The sequence below is a fragment of the Macaca mulatta genome, chromosome 12 (genome assembly GCF_049350105.2).
Source record: "Macaca mulatta isolate MMU2019108-1 chromosome 12, T2T-MMU8v2.0, whole genome shotgun sequence".
NCBI lineage: Eukaryota > Metazoa > Chordata > Mammalia > Primates > Cercopithecidae > Macaca > Macaca mulatta.
Genome location: NC_133417.1, coordinates 111358169 through 111385409, shown reverse-complemented (window position 1 = coordinate 111385409; position 27241 = coordinate 111358169). Strand labels below are relative to the sequence as shown.

Sequence of the window (27241 nt, the reverse complement as noted above, 5' to 3'; positions counted from 1 at the left end):
TTGAAATTATCTTCGTAGGAAATATTTCTAGAAGTAAAACTGTTAGGGCACACAGGATAACCATTCCTGAGCCTTTCAAAGCATGCTTCCAACTTGTTTTAGGTCTTCAGAATGGCTACTATTTCTAGATAGTTAACAAATAGCAAGCTATACCAAAACAACAATCCTGCTATTCAAAGTATATTTATTCTAGACCTCTTCTTTAAAAAATTATTTTCTGCTTATAAAAGTAATGTATATCATAGAAAAAATTTCCGTAAGGTTTTGGTTTTCTCATTATGGTTTTCTCTGAATTATAGTTTAATGAGTGGTTTTTCAGTTTCTCCCTTTTGATTTTTGAAATCATCTGATTTTTCTCTTATGAATATGTATGGCTTATCATGTTTTATGTCATACTGTATTGAATAGGAATCAGACTTAAAGCAATTACAGTTGGCATAAAATTTCTAGAATTATTTCATTCAATGCTATGTCATGGAGAGACAGAGTGTCCTAAGAATCTGACATTTCTTTGGTTGCCATTTGCAAAACAGTAAAAGACTGCTGTTTCTGGTTTTGGCATCTATTTTAAATGGGTAAAAGTGGGATTTTTTGGCCAGGTGTGGTGGCTTATGCCTGTAATCCCAGCACTTTGGGAGGCCAAGGTGGGTGGATCACCTGATGTCAAGAGTTCAAGACCAGCCTGGCCAACATGATGAAACCCCATTCTCTACTGAAAATACAAAAATTAGCTGGGTGTGGTGGCACGTGCCTATAGTCCCAGCAACTTGGGAGTGTGAGGAAGGAGAATCGCTTGAATCCAGGAGGCAGAGGTTACAGTGAGCCAAGATCATGCCACGCACTCCAGCCTGGGCAACAAAGTGAGACTCTATCTCCGATAAAAAAATAAAATAAAATGGGTTTTTTGACATTGTTGAAAGGAAATTATTCCAAGAATCACATTTAATTTTTTACATTGAAAACACTGCAGTTATGGTAAAATTCCGTAATTGTTTTGCAGGATTGCAAGTCAAGTAGCTGCTTTGGACCTTGGCTATAAACCTGGGGTGGAAGCAATTCGGAAGAACCCTCCCAAGGTGCTGTTTCTCCTGGGAGCAGATGGAGGTTGTATCACACGACAGGATTTGCCAAAGGATTGTTTCATTATTTATCAAGGTAAGTATCACCTGTGACACTGGAAACAAAAGAGGGTAGTACATTGTGTATGTTAGAAACCATTTAGTAATATATTTAGTGAATTGAATGTTTTCCATTTGAGAATTTTGCCTCCCCCTACTCCCCCTTCTTTTTTTTTTTAAACAAACCGCAAGTGTTATTAGTTACATAATTGATACTGCTTTTAAGAATTATTACCTGCTGGGTGCGGTGGCTCATACCTGTAATCCCAGCACCTTGGGAGGCCAAGGCGGGTGGATCACCTGAAGTCAGGAGTTCAATACCAGCCTAACCAACATGGTAAAACTCTGTCTCTACTAAAAATATAAAAATTAGCCAAGCGTGGTGGCGGGTGCCTATAATCCCAGCTACTCGGGAGGCTGAGACAGGAGAACTGCTTGAACCTGGGAGGCAGAGATTGCAGTCAGCCAAGATCATGCCATTGTACTCCACCCTAGGCAATAAGAGTGAAACGCCCTCTCAAAAAAAAAAAAAGTTAAACAAAAATATATGAACTGAATCCTGTTCCTTGGGTGCTGTGGCTCATGCTGTAATCCCAGCACTTTGCGAGGTTGAGGCAGGAGGATTCGTTGAGCCAAGGAGTTCTAGACCAGTCTGGGCAACATAGGGAGACCCTGTTTCTACAAAAAATTAAAAATTAGCTAGGCATAATGCTGCATGTCTATGATCCCAGCTACTTAGGAGGTTGAAGTGGGATGATCACTTGAGCTCAGCAGGTTGAGGCTGCAGTGAGCCATGATCACGCCACTGTGCTCCAGCCTGGGTGATAGAGCAACAAAAAAATGTTATTTTAAATAAAAATATAAACAAACTAAAATCCTGTTTTTAGTCCTTTAAGAAATAATCATTGATGACAATTTTGATATATGTACTTCATAACATCTTCATACGCATACACAAATGTGCACAAATTATATTAAACTATGTATTATTCTACAACTTTCTTACATTTGATTCAGATGTTTCTAAAGGTCTTCTTTTCTGAATAAAATAACTTCTTTCTTCTGCTAGTTGTTATTAATGGGTGGTAGTGTTTCCAAATTTTTCTGTAATTTTTTATGCCTTTTTCAGTATTACTGTCATATTCCTGTCTTTGCATCCCCCCCCATTTCAGTCTACTTTACCAGATTTCACAAACTGGTAGATCTGAGCAGTTCTACTTTGCAAGCATTTCTACTTTGTAAGCATCAGTATACTTATTTGCCTATTTTATATGTGTGTATGGTATTATACATGTTTGTATTTGCATAAAATAGTCTGAGAAGATATTTTTTTTTCTTTTTAAAAGAATTTTTTTTGAGACAGAGTCTCACTCTGTCACCCAGGCTGGAGTGCAGTGGCGTGATCTCAGCTCACTGCAGCTTCTGCCTCATGGATTCAAATGATTCTCCTGCCTCAGCCTCTTGAGTAGCTGGGATTACAGGCACACACCACCTCATTGGGCTAATTTTTTTTGTATTTTTAGTAGAGATGGGGTTTCACCATGTTGGCCAGGCTGGTCACAAACTCCTGGCCTCAAGTCATCTGCCTGCCTTGGCCTCCCAAAGTGCTGGGATCACAGGCATGAGCCACCACGCCTGGCCCCCCAAATGCTTTAACAATAATTTTCTTTGGGGCTCATGCCTGTAATCCCAGCACTTTGGGAGACTGAGGTGGGCGGATCACGAGGTCAGGAGATCAAGACCATCCTGGTTAACATGGTGAAACCCCATCTCTGCTAAAAATACAAAAAATTAGCTGGGCGTGGTGGCGGGCGCCTGTAGTCCCAGCTACTCGGGAGGCTGAGGCAGGAGAATGGCATGAACCCAGGAGGCGGAGCTTGCAGTGTGCTGAGATTGCACCACTGCACTTCAGCCTGGGCCACAGAGCAAGACTTCATCTCAAAATAATAATAATAATTTTATTTGGGAAAGAAGTTGAATTAGGAGTGAGGTGGGCTTTAATTTTTTATTACTTCACTACTGCTTTATTTTAGTTTTAAAAACTTTTGTGGCTTTACAAAATGGGATTTAAAATGATATATACTGTCTTCATGTACAGTAGAAAATCAGTTTTTAATAAAATTTTGGTTTGCCATTTTCCATCTTTGTACAGGACATCATGGTGATGTTGGGGCTCCCATAGCTGATGTTATTCTCCCAGGAGCTGCTTACACAGAGAAGTCTGCTACATATGTCAACACTGAGGGTAGAGCTCAGCAGACTAAGGTAGCAGTGACACCTCCTGGCTTGGCAAGAGAAGACTGGAAAATTATAAGAGCACTCTCTGAGGTATAATTTCTGAGTCATTTCTTAGTGGTGCTACTAAAGGGATATTTGATATTTTAGCCTCTGAGAATGATTTTCAAAGTCAAGGAAGATGCCTATCTGAAATGCAGAGATGATTTGAATAATTTCTATAGGAAACATGTATTCAGAAACAGGAATTCCAAGGTTACAGTGAGCTCTCATTGCATCGCTGCACTCCAGCCTGAGGGACAGAGTAGGACCCTGTCTCTTAAAAAATAAAGGAATTTGAAATTGGTGCCTTTATTTTATTTTATTTTATTTATTTTTGAGACAGTTTTCCTCTATTGCCCAGGCTGGAGTGCAGTGGCGTGATCTCGGCTTACTGCAACCTCCATCCCCCGGTGTCAAGCAATTCTTCTGCCTCAACTTCCCGAGTAACTGGGATTACAGACATGTACCACCAAGCCCTGCTAATTTTTGTATTTTTAGTAGAGATGGGGTTTCGCCATGTTGGCCAGGCTGGTCTCGAACTCCTGGCCTCAAGCAGTCCTCCCACCTCGGTCTCCCAAAGTGTTGGGATTACAGGTGTGAACCACTGCACCTGGCCTGAAATTGGTGCTTTTATTGTTGAAAATTGTTGACTTGTCTTTTGCCTGAAAATAGGTCTGTTCTTTATTGATGTAAAAGTAAGCATCCTGACTTTTAAAATAATAATGCATCGTAAACTTTGTGTATTGTTAATAACAGGTTAGCAGAAACATTGGATTTAGCATAGCATTGTCTCTTTAATTATTTCATAGAGTCACTAATTTGTGTTCCCTGTTTAACTGCTTCCTTCATAAATATATGTCTATTAATGGACACCAATAGGTTTTTCAGTAGTGCTGCATTATTTCACCATAGTTACAGTTATCTATTATTTGACATTTTAAAGTATTAAAGCTTTTTGTTGTTTTGGGGGACCTGACATGTTGTAGATTGCTGGAATAACTCTTCCATATGATACTCTGGATCAAGTAAGGAACAGATTGGAAGAAGTCTCTCCTAATCTTGTTCGATATGATGATATTGAAGGGGCTAATTACTTCCAGCAAGCAAATGAGCTCTCAAAGGTAACAGCTTGCCTATGAGCAGTTTTCATAATGTTGTGTCTACTGGTGTAACAGTACTAGTTTTTCACATTATTGTTGGTCTCTTGTTTTTTGTGCAGCTAGTGAACCAGCAGCTTCTTGCTGACCCACTTGTTCCACCTCAGCTAACTATAAAAGACTTCTACATGACAGGTATGTAATTGTCAACATGACTCTGCCAAATATGAAAGGTAAGGAGTAATCAGATCACCTCATTTGGTGTTATAATTCCAATTTGTGATTGATAGTGTTTGCAATTCTTAATCTTTGAAGGTTTTTAAACATTGTAACTAACGTAAGCATGTTTTCTGATTCTACTCTAGTTTTTTTTGTTTCTGAAATGTAAGCAAAGTTTGAAAATCCAAACAATTAATAGATTTTAAATATAAAATTTTGCTGTTGTAAGGAAAGTCACTGTGTAGCAATTTAGGGTGAATTTTCCAAAGTGGCAAATACCTGAAGATTTTTCGGAGAATTATAGGTGGAAGAATCAAAACATTTAAATGTGAAACATGTTAAACACTGCTCCTGATGTAAAGTGTTAGGAATGTTTTTAAGGAACGCAGACAAACTGAAACTTGTTTATTGCAGATTCTTAGAACAGTTGATACAGCATCTAGGCTATGAGGTATTTAATAGTTGATAGATTATTTTAACTAATTTTCTAAAAGCACATAGAACTCTTTTAATGTTTTTATATAGTTTGTATCTAAGATTTTTTTAATAGGTATTTTAGTTAGATGATAAAGATTACCTTCATTGTAAAATAATAGCTATGCTCAAAAGCACAACAAAAAATCACTTCTACAATACTTATCTGCAAACTTATGAACACAAAGAAGGAAACAACAGACACTGTAGTCAACATGAGGATGGAGAGTGGGAGGAGGGAGAGGTGCAGAAAAGATAAGTCTTAGGTACTGGGCTTAATTCCTCAGTGATGAAATATTCTGTACAACAAATCCCCGTGACATGAGTTTACCTGTGTAAAAAACCTTCACATGTACCCCTGAACCTAAAAGCTTAAAAAAAAAAAAAAAAAAAAAGGCCGGGCGCGGTGGCTCAAGCCTGTAATCCCAGCACTTTGGGAGGCTGAGGCGGGCGGATCACAAGGTCAGGAGATCGAGACCACAGTGAAACCCCGTCTCTACTAAAAATACAAAAAAAAAATTAGCCGGGCGCGGTGGCGGGCGCCTGTAGTCCCAGCTACTCAGGAGGCTGAGGCAGGAGAATGGCGGGAACCCGGGAGGCGGAGCTTGCAGTGAGCCGAGATCGCGCCACTGCACTCCAGCCTGAGCAACAGCGTGAGACTCCGTCTCAAAAAAAAAAAAAAAAATCACTACGTTCCCACTATCAAAAAATAACTATAATTTTTTTAACATTTTAGTCACTCTTCCTCCAGGGACATACATATACATTATATACATATAATAGTATATTAATAATTATATATTGTTATTTATATGTAATTATTACTATATACGTGTACATGTGTATGTATAATTTTTGAGATGACATTTTATTCTGTCACCCAGGCTGGAGAGCAGTGGCGCAATCTTGGCTCACTGCAACCATTGCCTCCTGGGCTGAAGCGATCCTCCCACCTCAGCCTCCTGAGTAGCTAGGACTGTAGGCGCATACCACCACATCCAGCTAATTTTTGTATTTTTTGTAGAGACAGGGTTTCACCATGTTACCCAGGCAGATCTCAAACTCCTGGACTCAAGCAATCCACCCACCTCAGCCTCCCAAAGTGCTGGGACAACAGGCGTGAGCCACCACCCCTGGCCTATATATTTTTTATTTAAACAAAAAGATTAGGCCAGGTGCAGTGGCTCATGCCTGTGATTCCAGCATTTTGGGAGGCTGAGGAGGGCAGATGGCTTGAATCCAGGAGTTTCAGACCAGGCTGGAAGTGAGATTATTCACTTGGGGGTTCGGGTTGATAGCTTTATTGAAATATAATTCACATACCCTAAAATTTACTCATGAAGTACACAATTCAATGTATTTTAGTACATATGCTGTTTTGTAACCTTTTTTCAATTATAGTATTGTACATATTTTTCCTATATTTTATTTATTTTTTTTTAATTTTTTTGAGACAGAATCTTGCTGTGTCACCCAGGCTGGAGTGCAGTGGTGCGATCTCGGCTCACTGCAAGCTCCGCCTCCCGAGTTCACGCCATTCTTATGCCTCAGCCTCCGGAGTAGCTGGGACTATAGGCGCCCGCCACCACGCCCGGCAAATTTTTTGTTTTTAGTAGAGATGGGGTTTCACCATATTAGCCAGGATGGTCTCGATCTCCTTACCTCGTGATCTGCCCGCCTCGGCCTCCCAAAGTGCTGGGATTACAGGCCTGAGCCACCATGCCCGGCCCTTCCTATGTTTTTAATACTTTTTAATAATTTTTTAATGGCTGCATACTGGTGCACTGTCTAGCTGTTCTATAGTTATTTGATTGTTTCCAGGGATAGTTATTGAAAGCATTTGGCCAGTAAGGGGTTTATTGTTGGAATCTGTTGGTTATATATAATTATATATACTTGCATAGGGCCTTATAATCTTTTTTTCCTCCTGAATATGTGCAGCATTAAAGTTTTAGTATGTGCCTTTTAAAAAGTTGTATTATTGAAATGGCATTTTATTAATATCTTTCAGATTCAATTAGCAGAGCCTCACAGACAATGGCCAAATGTGTCAAAGCTGTCACAGAGGGTGCCCAGGCAGTAGAGGAACCATCCATATGCTGAAGTATCTACTAGGATCCCAGTTTTGCCGCAGATAATTGATGAACAACTATAGTGCAGTGATCCTTTACAGGTTTATTTCTTTGTAAAAAAAAAAAAAAATCTGAATCATGTAATATTTAAGGTTATACTATGCCTATTTGAAAATGATATTAGTTATCAACTTCGCAGTTTGAAAAACATGTATTGTGTGTAAAGGTTAAATAATAAAACTTTATGCAGATGCTCTTAAAAGCATTGATAACCTTTGTGATGCATATAAAGAAATCCTTAAAGTATGAGTTGTTGACTTATCTTCGTAAATAATTTATGTCTATAAAATGGATGAAATGAAAAGAGTTCCAGTTAATACCCACTTTTTTCTAGTGCTAAAGAAAAGATTTAAGCACTTTGTCAAGCTGGGTAAATAGGAAAAATATATAATCATGCTCAGACATGTATCTGGGATAATTTAATAATAATCATAGTAACAATGGCTAATGATAATTTAGCTTTATGATGTTTGCTGAGCACTCTGGTTTTACATGTATTATCTTCTTTTGTTCTTGCTACAACCCTGTGAGATAGTAATATTATCTCATTTTTCTGGTGAAGACTGAAGCCTGGGTATATTAAATAGCTTGCCCAAGGCCATGCAGCAAAAGTCACTGACTGAAACCTACTTCTTATTTACTCCCAAGTCTGTTGTTCTTAACTGCAGCGTATTATTTCCTCTCATTAATATTGATTCTATAGGTTGTTACTTCTAAAAATTAGTATTGAGTTTAATGGTGAACACATTTTTCTATTTTCTCTTGAATCTGCTTCTGTAATGTTATGGTGATTTATGTGGCTTTTTTTTTTTGTATAAGTTATACATGTATGCATGTATACTTATGAGATCTCCTCTGGAATGAGGGAGGTCTCAAGAGACATAATTTAGATTCTCATTGATGTTCTGTATTCATTATCCTAACACCATCTGTAGTGTTAAATCAACTAAATTATTTCAGTAATAGGAGACAAAACAACCAGCTTTCATAAGTTTTAATTGTCAAAACGAAAAGGAATCAGAATAAGGATCACTGAGAATTTTTTTTTTAAAGGAAGTAAAAATTTTACAATTAGAAGATAATTAAAGGTAGATTTTTTTTTTTTTTAATCTAAGGCTGGGTGTGGTGGGCTCACGCCTGTAATCCCAACACTTTGAGGGACCGAGGTGGGTGGATTGCTTGAGCCCAGGAGTTGGAGACCAGTCTGGGCAACATGGTAAAACCCATCTCTACAAAAATTACAAAAATTAGCTGGGTGTGGTGGTGTACACCTATAGTCCCAGCTACTTGGAAGGCTGAGGTGGGAGGATCACCTGACCCAGGAGGTTGAGGCTACAGTGAGCCGTGATTGTGCCGTGATAGTAAATGCCCCATGTGCTAACTGAGGATGATCATTATAGGAAAATTTCATAGACTATGAGGGAAAGCCATGCCTAAAATAATCTCCAGCTGATTAAGAAGTGCATTCCTTTTTGTTTGTTTTATCTGAGACAGAGTCTCACTGTGTCGCCAGGCTGGAGTGCAGTGGCACGATCTCTGCTCACTGCAACCTCCGCCTCCTGGGTTCAAGCGATCCTCCTGCCTCAGCCTCCCGAGGAGCTGGGACTACAGGCGCGCACCACCACGCCCAGCTGATTTTTGTGTTTTTAGTAGAGGTGGGGTTTCACCATGTTGGGCAGGATGGTCTCAAACTCCTGACCTCAGGTGATCCATCCGCCTCAGCCTCCCAGAGTGCTGGGATTACAGGTGTGAGCTCTGCATGCCCAGTCAATTTTTGTATTTTTAGTAGAGATGGGGTTTCACCATATTGGTCAGGCTGGTCTTGAACCCCTGACCTCAGGTGATCCACCTGCCTCGGCCTCCCAAAGTGATGGGATTACAGACGTGAGCCAGCACGCCCAATCTGGCCACCTTTTATAAAAAGATGAAGATGTCAGAATTCCTTAATAAGATTCTGGCTCTGCTACCCAGACTGGAGTGCAATGCACGGCATGATCTCAGCACACTGCAACCTCCATCTCCTGGGCTCAAGCCATCCTCCCACCTCAGCCTCCCAAGTGGCTGGGACTACAGGCACATGCCACCACACCTGGCTAATTTTTGTATTTTTTGTAGAGACAAGGTTTCACCATGTTGCACAGGCTGGTCTTGAACTCCTGAGTTCAAGTGATCTGCCTGCCTCAGCCTCCCAAAGTGCTGGGATTACAGGTATGAGCCACTGTACCCAGCCCCGAATAAGTTTTAAATAACCAATATTTTAAAATATTTTAATAGTTATATAGCACTTTAATTAGTTTGCTGAATAATTTAGCCCAAGGGACAAGGATGTTAATGAGAAAACTGACTAGATTTCAGATCATAGATTTTAAGAGAACAAGGATTCCAAAACCAAATACCCTCTGCTTAAAGTGTCTTTTTGTGTTTTTTACTACTGAAAATGTTTAGAGATTGACTTACCTATTGCTGATATTCAAAATATCTGATATCTTAATATTTTTAAATAACTCACACTAAAAGCATATGTTGAAAATGGCAATGTATAGTCTGAGACTGGTGATTAATTTATAATATTGGTACCTAAAGAGATACTGAGATGAATAACTTATTAATTTCCTTCTTAAAATCATAATTTTGGATCTGTAACGGACTATACAAAAAAAAATCTAGTATTATACCTGCATTTTATAATTGTGGAAATAGAGGCCAGAAAGAATAAGAGGCAAGTTAGGGGCAGATATTGGGTTTGGATCAGCTCTTCTGACGCCTGATTGTGTGACATTACAAAGCCTGAAATTCAGCTCCAACATCTATTAAACATTTACAGAATATCAGCTGGGCGCAGTGGCTCTCACAAGGCCAGGAGTTCAAGACCAGCCTGGCCAAGATAGTGAAACCCTGTCTCTACTAAAAATACAAAAATTAGCCGGGCATGGTGGCAGGCACCTGTAGTCCCAGCTACTCTGGAGGCTGAGTCAGAGAATTGCTTAAACCTGGGAGGCGGAGGTTGCAGTGATCCCAGATCGTGCCACTACACTCCAGCCTGGCGACAGAGTGAGACCCCATCTCACACACACACAAAAAATTGCAGAGTATCTACTGTGTGTCAAGTACATTAATTACCCAAGACTACAAAGAGAAATACAATTTAGCTAATGTCCTCAAGAAGCCAACAGTATACTAAAAGAGATACGTAGGCATCAATTATAGTAATGACATAACATATTCTAATAGAGGTATGTACATAACACAGTGGGCATGGCTAGTTGTCTTTGTTTCTGCTGTTAAAACAGAATATCACAGATTGGGTGATTGATTGACTGACTGACTGAGGCAACTCTGTCACCCAGGCTGGAGTTCAGTGGCATGATCACAGCTCACTGCAGCCTCAACCTCCCTGGTCAAGCAATTCTCCTGCCTCAGCCTCCTGAACAGCTGGAACTATGGGTGTGAGCCACCATGCCCCACTAATTTTTAATCTTTTTTTTTTTTTTTTTTTTTTTGTCTGAGACAGTCTGAGTCTGTCGCCCAGGCTGGCGTGCAGTGGCACAATCTCAGCTCACTGCAACCTCCACCTCCCAGGTTCAAGCAGTTCTACCTCAGTCTCCTGAGTAGCTAGGATTACAGGCGTGTGCCACCATGCCCGGCTAATTTTTGTAATTTTAGTAGAGACGGGGATTCACCATGTTGGTCAGGCTGGTCTCGAACTCCTGACCTCGTGATCCGCCCGCCTCGGCCTCCTAAAGTGCTGGGATTACAGGCACAAGCTGCCGCGCCCAGCCAATTTTTAAAAACGTTTTATAGAGACGGGTCTCACTATGTTGCCCAGGCTCATCTCAAACCCCTGGGCCCAGGCGCTCTCCCACCTTGTCCTCCCAAAGTTCTGGAGTAACAGATGTGAGCCAACACACCAGGCCCAGACTGGGTAATTTATAAAGAAATTTACTTCTGCCCGCCCCGCTGCGGCTCCCCGCGCGGGTGGCTGAGGTGTAGTGCTGCGACCCCCGCACCCCTGGGACATGGCGCTGCGAGTTGCGCTCTGCCCGCTGAGGCCCTGGCAGCTTGGGATGGGCGCCGTCCGGCTGCTGCGCATGGGACCCGCTCTGCTCTTGGGAAGGGTTGGGAGATGTTTACTGTAGTCTGCCTGAAGTTGGGACAAAATTGAACAAACAAGATGAGTTTGGTGCTTTGGAAAGTGTGAGAGCTGCTAGTGAACTCTGTTCTCCTTTATCAAAAGTAACTGAAATTAATGAAGCTCTTGCAGAAAATCCAGGACTTGTAAACAAATCTTGTTAGGAAGATGGTTGGCTGATCAAGATGACACTGAGTAACCCTTCATAACTAGATGAACTTATGAGTGAAGAAGCGTATGAGAAATACGTAAAAATCTATTGAGGAGTGAAAATGGAACCCCTAAATAAACTAGTGTGAAATAACGCAACGCAGCAGAGTTGTCTTAAATTAGTAGTGGATAGAAGACTTAGAATAGCAACTTTTAGCATTACCGATGGGAAAAAAAACTACTGTTAACACTGCTAATGAAAGAAAATGCATTTTAACTTTCTAATGATTGTAGATAAACATAATATGTGTCTGTTTCACAATATCCTATCATTCTTAGACTAAGCTTTAGTAATCAGAATTCATGAAATTATCCATGGTAAAAATTAGTTATAAAAATTACATAATTAAAAGATAACATTGTTATTTTTAAGCCTCATATAATATTGTAACTTGTGTATGTCCATACCTGGATTTGGGATTAAATACTTAATGATCTTTCCATTGGAAATAACTGGGAGTGAAGAAGTTTTTATTGCTTGTACAATGTCAGATGAATAACAACACTATCTTAATTTTGCAATACACTGCATTTGCTGGTGCTACTTTTATACAGTGAAGCAACAGCTTTGCAGCAAAATAATAAAATACTTCTTCATTAAAAAAAAAAAAAAAAAAAGAAAGAAAGAAAAGAAATTTACTTCTTACAATTCTGGAGGCCAGGACATCCATGATAAGGTGCCAGCATCTGGGAAGGGCCTTCTTGCTGTCCTCCCATAGCAGAAGATGGAAGGGCAAGGGAGAACCAACATGTTCCCACAAGCCCTTTTTATAATGGCATCAATCAAATTTGAGGCCAGAGTCCTTGTGACCTAATCATCTCCCAAAAGGCCCCACCTCTCAACCCTGTTGCATTGGGGTTAAGTTTCCAACACATGAATTTTGGAGACAACACATTCAAAACATAGCATTCCACACCTTGGGCTCCCCAGATTCATGTCCTCACATGCAAAATAAATTCATTCCATCCCAATAGCCCCCAAAATGTCTTAACTTGTTCCAGCATCAACTTTAAAGTCAAAGTCCAAAGTCTCATCTAAATCAGATATGAGTAAGACTCAAGGCATGATTCATCATGAGACAAAAGATGTACATTTGCAATGTTTGTCATGTCAGACAAAACAAAAATATGTAAATATCCATCAATAGGGAACTGCTTAAAAAATTGTATACTCAAAATGAAACATGCAGATGTTTAAACTAATGAGCTAGATCTCAACATGCTAATATGGAAAGAGCTTCAGAATGTATTAAGGACATAAATTAAGTGTACAATAATGTGTGTATATATGTATATGCTTATGTGTGTATAGAAAGTATCTCAGCAGATACAATAAAAACTTAATTGTGATTACCCCTGGATCAATTAACGTGGTATAGTATAAGGAAATGAATTTTATACCTTGATCAAACATTTGAAAAATTTTACAATATATTGCTTTGTAATTTTAAAAAACAACATATTGTAGCCAAGTGCGGTGGCTCATGCCTGTAATCCCAGCACTTTGCAAGGCAAGGCAGGCAGATCACCTGAGGTCGAGAATTGGAGACCAGCCTGACTAACATGGAGAAACCCCATCTCTACTAAAAATACAAAACTAGCCGGATGTGGTGGTGCATGCCTGTAATCCCAGCTACTCAGGAGGCTGAGACAGGAGAATCACTTGAACCCAGGAGGCAGAGGTTGCAGTGAGCTGAGATCATACCGCTGCACTCCAGCCTGGGCGACAGAGTGAGACTCTGTCACAAAAAAATATATATATATATTTTTTATATATATTATAAATATATATATATTATAATATTTCCATGAACTTCATCATGGAAATATTATAAACTTGAGTGTCCTGGATTAGAAAACATTACATGTTTCTATGAATGAAATATTTAAGTATTCAAATATAGAAATAAAGCAAACATGAAAACCATTCTTTCTGATTAGGTATGAATGGAATATACTTTTAAGAATCTAGGACTAGGCATGGTGGCTTACTGCCTGTAATCCTAACACTTTGGGAGGCCAAGGTGGGAGGATCACTTGAGGCTAGGAGTTTGAGACCAGCCTGGGCAACACAGTGAGACCCTGTCTCTACAAAAAATTTAAAAATTAGCCAGGTATGTGGCCGGGCACGGTGGCTTATGCCTGTAATCCCAGCACTTTGGGAGGCCAAGGCGGGTGGGTCACCTGAAGTCAGGTGTTTGAGACCAGCCTGGCCAACATGGTGACACCCTGTCTCTACTAAAAATACAAAAAATTAGCTGGGCATGGTGGCAGGCATGCTACTTGGGAGGCTAAGGCAGGAGAATCATTTGAACCCAGGAAGCCAAGGTTGCAGTGAGCTGAGGTCATGCCATTGCACTCCAGCCTGGGTGACAAGAGCGAAACTCCATCTTAAAAAAAAAAAAAAAGAATCATCACTAGGCAGCCAAAATTTATTTACCCAAGTATTTTCTTTTCTTTTTTTTTTTTTTTTTTTTTTGAGACGGAGTCTCGCTCTGTCGCCCAGGCTGGAGTGCAGTGGCCAGATCTCAGCTCACTGCAAGCTCCGCCTCCCGGGTTCACGCCATTCTCCTGCCTCAGCCTCCTGAGTAGCTGGGACTACAGGCGCCCACCACCTCGCCCAGCTAGTTTTTTGTATTTTTTTAGTAGAGACGGGGTTTCACCGTGTTAGCCAGGATGGTCTCGATCTCCCGACCTCGTGATCCGCCCGTCTCGGCCTCCCAAAGTGCTGGGATTACAGGCTTGAGCCACCGCGCCCGGCACACCCAAGTATTTTCTTCAGGAATTTTCTAAGAACTGGAAAAATAATAACTAAATTGACAGCAATCTTTCTCAATTATGGGAAAGTAATTGCTAATGGTAAAACAGGCACTAGAATATAGTCACCTTATTCTGAATAACTGTGCTGAAGCTGCATTCTCCCTGAGTCACGTCATCAAATTAAAGAGGTGATTTCAACAGCAGCAATGATGAACTTGAGTCAGCAATGTCCTGGGTGCTAGTTATTGTATGTATGTTTAACAGGACTTTGACTTACTAAGTCTGTGTAGCACTTAGGCTCTTTCTGAAATTTCCATACCTGCATGTTTTACAACCCATTGAAGTTATAGTTTTTCAATGATATTTCAAAATTGGGCAAAATGATCAATCTATGAGCAGGATTTGGAGCAATCATTATATCCTACACTATTTACTGAGTGGCAACATTATGAGATATTGTACACACTGATGTGTGTGTTAAGGGAGGAAGTAATGGGATCAGTTCCCCAGATTTAAATTCTGGCTCTACCACTCCCCAGCTATGTCATCTCTATTACTAATACCTACGAAATGGGGATGTTGATAATAATAACACCTACCTCACAGAGGTCTTTGGAAGACTAAATAATCTGTGTAAAGTTCTGGGCAGGAGTAAGTGCTTAATAAATGTTAGTTGTTTTTATTGCATGACACTTAAAAAAATTCTTCTGGGCCAGGCGTGGTGGCTCATGCTGGTAATCCCAGCACTTTGGGAGGCCAAGGCAGGCGGATCACCAAAGGTCAGGAGTTTGAGACCAGCCCGGCCAACATGGTGAAACCCTGTCTCTACTAGAAATACAAAAATTAGCCGGGCATGGTGGCACACACTTGTAGTTCCAGCTACTTGGGAAGCTAAGGGAAGAGAATCGCTTGAACCCGGGAGGTGGAGGTTGCAGTGAGCCCAGATCGCGCCACTGCATTCCAGCCTGGGCAACAAGAGCAAGACTGTCTAGAAGAAGAAAAAAAAAAAAAAATTCCTTCTAAGAATTTCATCTTTTAAAAAGTATGAGGAGGGACACAGTGCCTCAAGCCTGTAATACCAGCACTTTGGGAGGCCAAGGCGGGAGCATCACTTGAGCCCAGGAGTTTGAGACCAGCCTGGGCAACACAGCAAGACGCTGTCTCTAAACAAAAAAGAAAGAAAGAAAGCGAACACTGAGTATTCTGTGAATTAGTATGCAACCAATCTGTAATTCAGTACTAGAATATAAAGCATTAAATGACTTTTTACACATAATATATTTTGTTTTTTACACATAATATTTTATATCAAAAATTTTATTTCCAGTCAGTCAACAGTAATAATGAGAAAACCTTGATTTTAGAAACTACCTCCCAGACAGAAAGTAAGTATATAGGCCAGGCACAGCGGCTCACACTTGTAATCCCAGCAATTTGGGAGGCTGAGGCAGGCGGATCACCTGAGGTCAGGAGTTTGAGACCAGCCTCAACATGGAGAAACCCCGTCTCTACTAAAAATACAAAATTAGCTGGGCATGGTGGTGCATGCCTGTAATCCCAGCTACTCGGGAGGCTGAGGCAGGAGAATTGCTTGAACCTGGGAGGTGAATGTTGCAATGAGCCAAGATTGCGACATTGCACTCCAGCCTGGGCAACAAGAGCGAAACTCCATCTCAAAAAATAAAAAAACAAAAATTAACTGGATGTGGTGCCACACGCCTGTGGTCCCAGCTATTTTGGAGGCTGAGGCAGGAGAATTGCTGGAACTCAGGAGGTGGAGGCTGCAGTGAGCCGAGATCACGCCACTGCACTCCAGCCTGGCCAACTGAGTGAGACTGTCTCAAAAAGAAAAAAGAAAAAAAAAACAAAAAGAAGAAAAAAGAAAGTAAGTATATAAATATGAGATAGTACTTGAGTTACCACTTAAGGTTAAGCTACTAAAAGCAATATCCCCATATTTTGAATTACGACCTTATATCACCAATACCTACTGCAGTACCTTGCACAGATATTCAATAAGCACTTGTTCAACGAATAAATGAATAAAAAGTAAAAGCACACTTACAGCCAAGAATATGAAGAGAATGTTTACTTTTTTTTCATTTAGGTCTGGCAATGTAATTCCCAACCAATGATCTGAATACAGGTCATATAAACTGAGCTCTCTGGACAGCAGAGTAATGCATCATGCCAAATTGTAATTGTTGCTTTTACAACTGGTAAAAATCTGAGCTGACAGACAGATGGATTAACAAGAGTTCTTCACTGTTGCTGGAGGACAAATGAAAGTCAATATGCTACCAATGGAAGATTAATGACATTACTTTTATGGAGCTAGATAAATGTGCAAATATATTGCAGATTTTAAAAAAGTTACCCACGGCCGGGAGTGGTAGCTCACGCCTGTAATCCCAGCACTTTGGGAGGCGGAGGTGGGCAGATACCTGAAGTGGAGTTCGAGACCAGCCTGGTCAACATGGTGAAACCCCATCTCTACTAAAAATGCACACACAAAAAATAGCCAGGCACGGTGGCTCATGCCTGTAGCCCCAGCTACTCAGGAGGCTGAGGCAGGAGAATTGCTTGAACCCGGGAGGCGGTGGTTGCAATGAGCCAAGATCGCATCACTGCACTCCAGCCTAGATGACATAGCAAGACTGCCTTGGAAAAAAAAAAAAAGCTACTCACTGGAATAAGAAGGAAGAGTAAAAAGAAACATGTTATTTAAGGGACATTTTACCTTTGCCTGATTTATGTGGACTGATTGTCTTATTAGTCTAAATATATTCATGTGGTAGGCAGAATAATGGCTCCCAAAAATGCCCATGTTCTAATTCCCTAAACCTGTGAATATGTTACCTCAGCTGGCAAGACGGATTTCTGTAGATGTGATTAAAGTAAGGATCTTAAAATGGGGAGATGATCCTGGAGTATCTGTGTGGGCCCAATGTAATCAGAAACATCTGTATGAGAGTGAGGCAGGAGGATCAGAGGTAGCAGATTGGAAGATTCTATGCTGTTGGCTTTAAAGATGGAAAAAGGGAACATGAGCCAAGGAATGCAGTTAGCTTCTAGAAGCTGGAAAAAGCAAGGGAATGGATTCTCCCATAGCCCCCAGAAGGGATGCAGGCCTTTTGAGATCTTAATTTTAACCCAGTATAACCCATTTCAGATTTCTGTCCTCCTGACCTGTAAGACAAAAAATTTGTTTTATTTTAAGTTACTCAATTAGTGGTAATTTGTTAGAACAGCAAGTGGAAACAAACTCATTAATCTGCATCTAACCTATGAAGATGCTGATTTGAGATAAGATAGTAAATGGGTGTTGTTGTAAGCTGCTAGGCTTGAGGTAATTTGTTACAGCAGCAATATAAAACTATACGACTGGTGGCCAGGCCCAGTGGCTCACACCTGTAATCCCAGCACATTGGGAAGCTGAGACGGCAGGATGGCTTAAGCCCAGGAGTTCAAACTCAGCATGTGCAACATAGTGCAACCCATCTCTACAAGAAATAAAACATTAGCTAGGTGTGGTTATGCATGACTGTAGTCCCAGCTATTCAAGAGGCTGAGGTGGGAGGATCACTTGAACCCACGAGGTGGAGGCTGCAGTGAGCTGTCACTGCCCCACTGCACTCCAGCCTGGGCAACAGAGCAAGATGCAGTCTCCAAAAAAAAAGGGGGGAGAAAGAAAGAAAGAAAGCAAAACTACACAAACTGTCTGTAATAACACATTTTGACATCATGTACTCCCTGATAGGACATTATGTCTGAGATTCTTGCCAAAAATGTATTAACTCATCTAATCATGGGAAAACATAAGACAAGCCCAAACTCAGAGACAGTGTACCAAGTAACTGACTAGAACTCTTCAAAAATGTCAAGGTCATGAAAGACAAGGAAAGATGAACTCTCCGAAAGAGAAAAAGGACAGTAGGTCGAACGTAGTGGCTCATGCCTGTAATCCTAGGACTTTGGGAGGCTGAAGCAAGGGGATCGTTTGAATCAAGGAGTTCAAGACCAGCCTGGGCAACACAGCAAGACCCCATCTGTACTAAAAAATAAAAAATAGCCAGGTATGGTGGTTCAAGTCAGCAGTCCCAATTACTTGAGAGGCTGAGGTAGGAGGATCACTTGTGTCTAGGAGTTCAAGGCTACAGTGAGCTGTGATTGTGCCACTGCACTCCAGCTTGGGCAACAGAGGGAGATACTGTTTCAAAAAAAGAAAAGAAAAGAAACAAAGAAAAGAAAAAAGAAAAAGAACATTAGTGGGAAACTGGTGAAATCTGAATATGTCTGTACTTAACAAGATGACAATAAAATATACTTGAATTATTTCTCTCTAGAATTGGGCCAGTCTATGTAATCTTAAGCAATTCACTTGCTAGTACTTGTTTTTTCCAATTGTTAAGATGAAAAGTGTCTAATGTGCTTTAAGATTCTTAGCTGAAATAGTAACAGTTATGTTGCTTACTGTTTTCATTTTAATAATTCTATTTCCCTTTAAGATAGCTTAATTTTGGCCGGGCGCGGTGGCTCAAGCCTGTAATTCCAGCACTTTGGGAGGCCGAGACGGGCGGATCACGAGGTCAGGAGATCGAGACCATCCTGGCTAACACGGTGAAACCCCGTCTCTACTAAAAAAAATACAAAAACCTAGCCGGGCGCGGTGGCGGGCGCCTGTAGTTCCAACTACTCGGGAGGCTGAGGCAGGAGAATGGCGTGAACCCGGGAGGCGGAGCTTGCAGTGAGCTGAGATCCAGCCACTGCACTCCAGCCTGGGCGACAGAGCGAGACTCCGTCTCAAAAAAAAAAAAAAAAAAAAAAAAAAAAAAAAAAAAAAAAAAAAGATAGCTTAATTTTGGAAGAGTTAGTAAGTTAGTGTGCTTCAAAAGACTTTTTTTTTTTTTTTTGAGATGGAGTCTCACTCTGTCACCCAGGCTGGAGTGCAGTGGCGCAATCTCGGCTCACTGCAAGCTCTGGATTCAAGAGATTCTCCTGCCTCAGTCTTCCCAGTAGCTGGGATTACAGGCACACACCGCCACGCCCAGCTAATTTTTTGTATTTTAGTAGAGATGGGATTCACCGTGTTGCCCAGACTGGTCTTGAACTCCCGAGCTCAGGCAATCCACCCACCTCGGCCTCCCAAAGTGCTAGGATTACAGGCGTGAGCCACCGCGTCCGGACTGCTTCAAAAGACTTAACATGCAGTCGGCAAGGTGGCTCATGCCTGTAATCCCAGCACTTTGGGAAGCCGAGGCAGGTGGATCACTTGAGGTCAGGAACAACCTGACTAACAAGAAGAAACCCCGTCTCTACTAAAAATACAAAATTAGCCGGGCGTGGTGGCATGTGCCTGTAATCCCAGCTACTCGGGAGGCTGAGGCAGGAGAATCGCTTGCACCCGGGAGGCGGAGGTTGTGGTGAGCCAAGACTGCGCCATTGCACTCCAGCCTGGGCAACAAGAGTGAAACTGTCTCAAAACAAAAACAAAACAAAAACAAAATCAAAACAAAAACAAAAACCTTAACATGCCTCAACATTATAATAATTTCGATGCAATAGTACAGATTAATGAACGTAAATATATGCTGGGCGTGGTGGCACATGTCTATAATCCTAGCTACTTGGCAGGATTGCTTGAGCCCAGGAGCTCGAGACCAGCCTGGGCAACATATTGAGACCCTGTCTCTACAAAAAAACAAAAAATTAGCCAGGCATAGTGGAGCACCTGTGGTCCCAGCTACTCACTGCTTAGGAAGCTGAAGTGGGAGGATCACTTGAGCCTGGGAGGTCGAGACTGCAGTGAGTCAAGGTCTGTACTCCAGCCTGGACAACACAGCACGACTCTGTCAAAAAAGAAAAAAAAAAGAAAAAGAAAAAAAGTGACTCATTGAGTTCTTTTTTGTTTCTTGGGACGGAGTCTTGCTCTGTCACCCAAGCTGGAGTGCAGTGGCTCGATCTTGGCTCACTGCAGGCTCCGCCCCCCAGGTTCATGCCATTCTCCTGCCTCAGCCTCCCGAGTAGCTGGGACTACAGGCACGCGCCACCTTGCCCGGCTAATTTTTTGTATTTTTAGTAGAGACGTATTTTCACCGTGTTAGTGAGGATGGTCTCGATCTCCTGACCTCATGATCTGCTCACCTCGGCCTCCCAAAGTGCTGGGATTACAGGCGTGAGCCACCACGCCCGGATGATTCATTGAGTTCTGTACTGAAAGACAGAATAGTTGTATGGTTACCATGGTAAAGTTGAAAAATCCTAAATCAAATCATAGTAAATCAGGGGCCATCTGTACTAAATTGTCCATTTTTTTTTTTTTGAGACGGAGTCTTGATCTGTTGCCCAGGCTGGAGTGCAATGACACGATCTTGGCTCACTGCAACTTCCGCCTCCCGGGTTCAAGCAAGTCTCTGGGTTCAGCCTCCCGAGTAGCTGGGAGATTACAGGTGCCCACCACCATGCCCAGCTAATTTTTGTATTTTTTGTAGAGACGTGGTTTCACCATGTTGGCCAGGCTGGTCTCGAACTTCTGACCTCAGGTGATCCACCTGCCTCAGTCTCCCAAAGTGCTGGGATTACAGGCGTGAACCACCGTGCCCGACCCAATCTTCCTGCCTCAGTATCCAAGTGATGGGATTATAGGCATGAGTCTCTGCGTCCAGCCAACACTTCATTGTAAAATGACTTTGTGTTTGATGATTCTGCCAAATTGTAGGCTATTGTAAGTGTTCCAAGCTCATTTAAGGGAGGCTAGGCTAAGCTATGATGTTTGGTGAATTAGGTACATTAAATGCATTTTTCACTTAATATTTCCAATTCGCAATAGGTTTATCATGATGTGACCTCAAAACACCTGTACATTGTGGAGGCTTTTCGTTTTTGGTTTGGTGTTTGCTTTTTGCTTTTATTTCAGAATAAGGAGTTAGCATGTGTGGTATAGTAAGAAATATATATATATATATATATATATATATATATGTATCTATCTATTTGCACTTTGTCCCTGCTTTTTGACACAGAGCTCTTAAAACTGCAATTTCTTGAGCAATAGGGATGATAGAAGCGTTGTTTGTTCTAACATTTGGTCTCCGTCCCCAGTTTCCGACACAGAGCTCCTTAATCTCTTTGAATTTCCTGGTTGATAGAAGCATCTTTGGTCTACTGAGGTTTCTTGCTGGGGCCCTAGATAGCTTCAGGATGGGGCCTGGTCACCAGAAAGACTAGGCCTTGATGAGAAGCCTGGAACTTTCAGCCCATCCCCTCAATATGTGGGGAAGGGAGAAGGGCTGAAGACTGAGTTAATAATTGGTCATGCTGATTCGACAAAACCTCCATAAAAACTCCTACCAACAGGTTTAGGGAGCTTCTGGGTTGGTGAACACATCAAAGTGCTAGGAGGGTCGTGTGCCCGGAGAGGGCGTGGGGCTTCCAGCACCCCTGCCAATATCTTGCTCTCTGCATCTCTTCTGTTTGGCTGTTCACAAGTTGTATCTTTTATAAACAGCCAGTAAATATTAATATAAGAGTGCTTCTGAGTTCTGTGAGTCATTGTAGCAAATAATCAAACTGAAGGGGGAAAGTTGTGGGAACTCCCTGACTTTGTAGCCAAGAAGTGTGTGTGGGTAACCTGGGGACCCGATACTTGCGAATGGCATTGGAATTGAGGACCCTCTAAAACCTGTGGAGGCTGCTGCTAATGCTGGGTCCTTAATGTCAGAATTGAATTGAATTGTAGGATACCCCGTTGGTGTCCAGAAAGTTGGAGAATTGGTGTGAGAAAAAATTCACACATTTGATGTCAGAATTTCTGAGGAAAATAGCTCGGCATGTAAAACCATAAATACACAAAATCCTTTCAGACAGCTTAAAAGAATGAACATGTTCCAAGTTTTCGGAACTCAACTCAAGATAAAGAGATAGAAGCAAAAATGAACTCAGTAATGTATTACTCTAATAGTTTGATTCAGAGAAAATAAAAACTCCCTTCTAACAGAAAAAAAAAAAAAATGACAAATGGCCTGCATAGCGCAGTTACGTGAGCTTTCTAATAATGCAAACGGGAGTCTGTTATTTCCCTACAATTTTTTTTCTTAGCTTAATTTCAGAGAGAAGGACACAAACTGTAGAAATTGAACGATAACTTATCATATCATTGATGATCATTGTATGAAGTATTCAGTTTGCAGCTCATAAATTTAGGTAATATCATTCTTCCCCTCCTCCTCAATAGAGAGAGACATAATGGTTACTGGCTAGCTCAGTGCTGGCTTAACGGCCTCCTCTGAGGTTAATGTTAACATCATTCTGGACAGGGCAACAGGAAGCATCTGTATATCTTACCACAAAATGAGATGATCCATTTTCCCCCCTATTTGAAGTATAAATTCTGTTGGTATTAAATTACTTAATTGCTCTTGCTTTATATATACATTTAAAATATTTAGATATATCGTAGTAATAGCCTTAGAGAAAATTAAAATGACTTATGATTATGTAAATATTCATTTAGTTTTTCCCAGTTGGTCAATATAGGTTCTTATTTTTTTTTCTCTATGATTTAAAGGACACTTGGATTATGAAAGCTATTCTTACAATCTTTTTTTGTTCTTATGTTCTAGAACCACTGATGGTGACAACAGAACTCAGGGAATGCAGTCAACAGCTGCCAAGTTACCCAGAGGAGCAGATGGTATATCTGATCATATCCTTCAAAATATGAAAAGGGAATACTCAAAGATGTTTGCTCAAATATGCTAGAGTTTCCACACAAAAGGCAATAATGGCAACCATATATATTTTTTCATCTTGTATGTTTGCTTTTTATTCCAGGTGATTCTCTTATATTCTATTTTTTAATTTTTTGACCTGTAGAGCTAGTAATCTTAAAATAACCTAGGATATGCACACGTTTTGAGTATTTTTGGCAATAGAAATGCACAACAGAAATAGGTCAATAGAAAAGAAAAAGAATACTTAATACCACTCCCAGATTTTTAAACTAGATTAGAGTATGGCCAATTGGAATATAATTCTTGAGGGTGGCTGAAATAACTTCAATTGTACAGATATTTTGCTAATCATCTTGGACTTCTGCAGTGAAGTTTGTTAGAAAGTCCAAGCTTGACTCCTCAGACTCCTTCTCATTTAACCATCTAAAAGCCATATCTTAATTATCAAATAGTAAAGAATCCAAAATCTCAAATATTCATTAATCCAACAAATATATATGGTGTATATTTCATCCCAGGCACTGTTCAAGAGGCCAAATGAACAAACCAGACAAAACAAAACAAAAAAAGACAAAATCTCTAGCCTTCATGGAGCTTGTATTTTTTAAAAGCTTGTGTTTATAAAAGCTTACATTTCAAAAGGATCTATATAAAAATAAATAACCCTAAAGCAATAATTCTTTTGTCTCTTGCCAGACTGAAGACACTCGCAGACAGGAGCTGTTTCCCCAATATCTTTACCACCTGTGCCTAGCACACTGTAAGTAATTTACAGGCACTTCTTGAACATGTATGTATGTATCTATTATTATTAAAAAAATTTTTTTCCAACCTTTTCAGTCCAAGTGATTCTCCTGCCTCAGCCTCCCAAATAGCTGGGACTATAGGCTCATGCCACCACAAGTGGCATATATATATATACACACACACACACACACACACACACAAAATATACACACACATACACACACACGTATACACACACATATACATATATATACACACACACATATACATATATATGTATATATGTATGTGTATATACGTGTGTGTGTATGTGTGTGTATATGTGTGTATATATATACTGGAGGCAGAGTCTCCTCTATTGCCCAGGCTGCAGTGCAGTAGTGTGATCTAGGCCCACAGCAATCTCCGCCTCCCAGGTTCAAGCGATTCTCCTGCCTCAGCCTCTCGAGCAGCTGGGATCACAGGTGTGCACCACTACACCTGGCTATGTTGTAAGACGGGGTTTCACCACGGTGGCCAGGCTGGTCACGAACTCCTGACGTCAGGTGATCTGCCTGCTTTGGCCTGCCAACTGGCTAATTTTTAAAATTTTTTGTAGATACATGGTCTCACTATGTTGGCCAAGCTGGTCTCAAACTCCTGGCCTCAAGTGATCCTCCCACCTTGGCCTCCCAAAGTGCTAGGATTGCAAACATGAGCCACTGTGCCTGGCTTGTGGTGTATTCTCTATGTACTCTTTCTGAACCCCTTTTTGTATTTTAAGACCTTGATTGAGTCTGAAGGGCACCAAAATCTCAGCTAAACTTAAAATTCTATCAATTATCTGGGTATTTAAGACTATCTGGGGCTGCGCGCGGCAGCTCACGCCTGTAATCCCAGCACTTTGTGGGAGGCCAAAGCAGGCGGATCATAAGGTCAGGAGATCGAGACCATCCTTACATGGTGAAACCCCACCTCTACTAAAATGCTGGAACCTTGTGCTTTACCCACTATGCCATTTAATCCTCAGAATACCCCAGTGAGGCAGGTACTATTATTATCTCTAGTTTTACAAATGAGGAAACTGAGAGGGTAAGAAGTGCTATGGTCTGAATGTGTCTCCCGAGGTTTATATGTTGGAAACTTAATCCCCAAAGCAATGAGGTTGAGAGGTGGGACCTTTATGAGGTGATCAGGTCATAAGAGCTCTGCCCTACTGAATGGATTCATGCTGTTATCACAGAAGTAGGTGAGTTATTGTGGGAGTGGGTTCCTGATAAAAGGATAAGTTCTGCCACCTTCCTCTCCTTCCTCCCCACTTTCCCCCCTCACACATGTGCTCTCTTGACCTTCTGCCTTCTGCCATGGGATAACACAACAAAAAGACAATTGTCAGATGTCAGCGCCATGCTCTTGGACTTCCTGTCTCCAGAAGTGTAAGAAATAAATTTCTCTTCTTTATAAATTTCTCAGTCTGTGGCATTCTGTTATAGCAGCATAAAACAGACTACATGAGGAGCTTGCCCAGGATTATACAGTAGGAAAATGGTAGAGCCAAGTTTCCAAATCAGATGGCCTTGACTCCAGAGATCAAGCTATTAATCACTACAGCTCCTGTTGCACATGTAGAAAAAACCCCCCAAAACTAACAAAAGCTAGAAAACAACTCAAGGTATTAGAGTAACAATAAGGTCAGTATAGACAGCTTGGCATCAGAAGGCTTCAGGGACAAGACTGTGAGCAAGTCATCAGAGCAGAGTGGGATTTAATCGGCAGAGCTGAGAACAGAGAGCACCAAAACAAGAATACAGGCATGAGAACAAGAATGGCCATGACTAGATGTGTGGTGCAAAAAGAACATTAACCTAGTAGAAGGATGAGATCTAGTAATTTTTAGTAGACTCTTATCTGTTTTTTCTTTAAGAATAGAAGAAAATGCAAATACCTATAATACTATCATATGGCACCCAGGTATGCATAAATAAAATTCAAATTAGCCGGGCGTGGTGGCAGGCGCCTGTAGTATCAGTGACTCGAGAGGCTGAGGCAGGAGAATCGCTTGAACCCTGGAGGTGGAGGTTGCAGTGAGCCAAGATTGCACCATTGCACTCCAGCCTGGGCAACAAGAGCAAGACTTCATCTCAAAACAACAGCAGCAAAACTTCAATGTATATGGAGTAAATAGTACAATTTTCAGTTACTGAGGTCTTTTTTTCCTTCCTGGGGTACTAGAACTGGCTTTACCATTTAATATCTTTGATAATCTTTCCCTTGACCTGAGTTTAAGTCAGGCTATTTGGGTTGTGTTCATAGTTACTCTTTTTTGTTTGAATGCGAGGATTTTCCCTGCATTTTCCCATTCTTACCATCAAACTCTGGCAGTCTATAACAACAACATGGCGAAGATGTTATAGCACAGGAAGTCCAAACTTATTAATGGGCTGTGTTCCCATGAACATCACTGTAAATTAGTTGTTTGGAACCTGGAATTTATTTTCCCATGGAAATAGTGGTTAAATTCCCAGTGGGTCTACAAAAGCTTTCTTAGCTAGGAATGCAGCAGAAATGAACACTGTCACTTTTGTGTTAACCTCTGCCTATTATTCTGAGGTCTCAATGGATTTCTCGCCTTACTTCAATGTTTTAGCTAACCACCACTTTTGGGACAGTTTTTTTCATTAGATGGAAAAGGCTGACTATCACTTCTGATTCCACCACCCAATTGTTCATACTGCTTTGGGGTGTTTCTTTTTACTAATTATTACTGAAAACATGACTTCAGCTGGGGAGCTGTTTTACTTTTTCCAAGGTTAGGAGTCAGTAAAATAGCCCAAGAATGCCTATAGTATACAGTGTCTACAATGTCACATTTTCCGCCTTTACTATGATGAAAAGGCAGCACAACACTGACCATCTGGTTCCTGGAGGGTATCTTTTGGCCTTTGTGGGGGTTTAAAAACAAAACCAGGCCAGGCTCGGTGGCTCACACCTGTAATCCCAGCACTTTGGGAGGCTGAGGCAGGCGAATCACGAGGTCAGGAGTTCGAGATCAGCCTGACCAATATGGTGAAACCCCGTCTCTACTAAAAATACAAAAAATTAACTGGGTGTATTGGCGGGCACCTGTAGTCCCAGCTACTTGGGAGGCTGAGGCAGGAGAATCGCTTGAACTCAGGAGGTGAAGGCTGCAGTGAGCTGAGATCACACTATTGCACTCCAGCCTGGGCGACAGAGTGAGACTCCGTCTCAAAAAAAACAAAACAAAACCAAAAACCCACTTCTTGGCTTCTGGTATGAAATCAGAGGTCTAACTGCCTCAGGTTAGATGTTAGCATTAGGGAGATTACCTGATCAATGCTCATGTTTA

General features: G+C 41.1%; 1 protein-coding gene and 2 long non-coding RNA genes across 4 annotated transcripts in view; all 3 read left to right on the top strand.

The window, feature by feature from the left end:
• NDUFS1 (NADH:ubiquinone oxidoreductase core subunit S1) overlaps window positions 1-7519 on the top strand; it is a 35301-nt gene extending 27782 nt beyond the window's left edge. For both annotated transcript variants that reach the window (XM_077957417.1, XM_015110781.3), the window contains 5 exons: window positions 1001-1155; window positions 3271-3446; window positions 4382-4516; window positions 4615-4687; window positions 7197-7519. In XM_077957417.1, the coding sequence (XP_077813543.1) occupies window positions 1001-1155; window positions 3271-3446; window positions 4382-4516; window positions 4615-4687; window positions 7197-7288 (631 nt within the window). In that variant the 3' untranslated portion in view covers window positions 7289-7519. The remainder of the gene's footprint in view (window positions 1-1000; window positions 1156-3270; window positions 3447-4381; window positions 4517-4614; window positions 4688-7196) is intronic.
• A 1298-nt stretch (window positions 7520-8817) lies between these two features.
• LOC144333460 (uncharacterized) lies at window positions 8818-12106 on the top strand. The gene is made up of 2 exons (XR_013402127.1): window positions 8818-10148; window positions 11010-12106. It is a non-coding gene; the product is annotated as an uncharacterized LOC144333460 (long non-coding RNA).
• Window positions 12107-22976: 10870 nt separating this feature from the next.
• LOC144333461 (uncharacterized) lies at window positions 22977-23979 on the top strand. The gene is made up of 2 exons (XR_013402128.1): window positions 22977-23108; window positions 23845-23979. It is a non-coding gene; the product is annotated as an uncharacterized LOC144333461 (long non-coding RNA).
• The last annotated feature ends 3262 nt before the right edge of the window (window positions 23980-27241 follow it).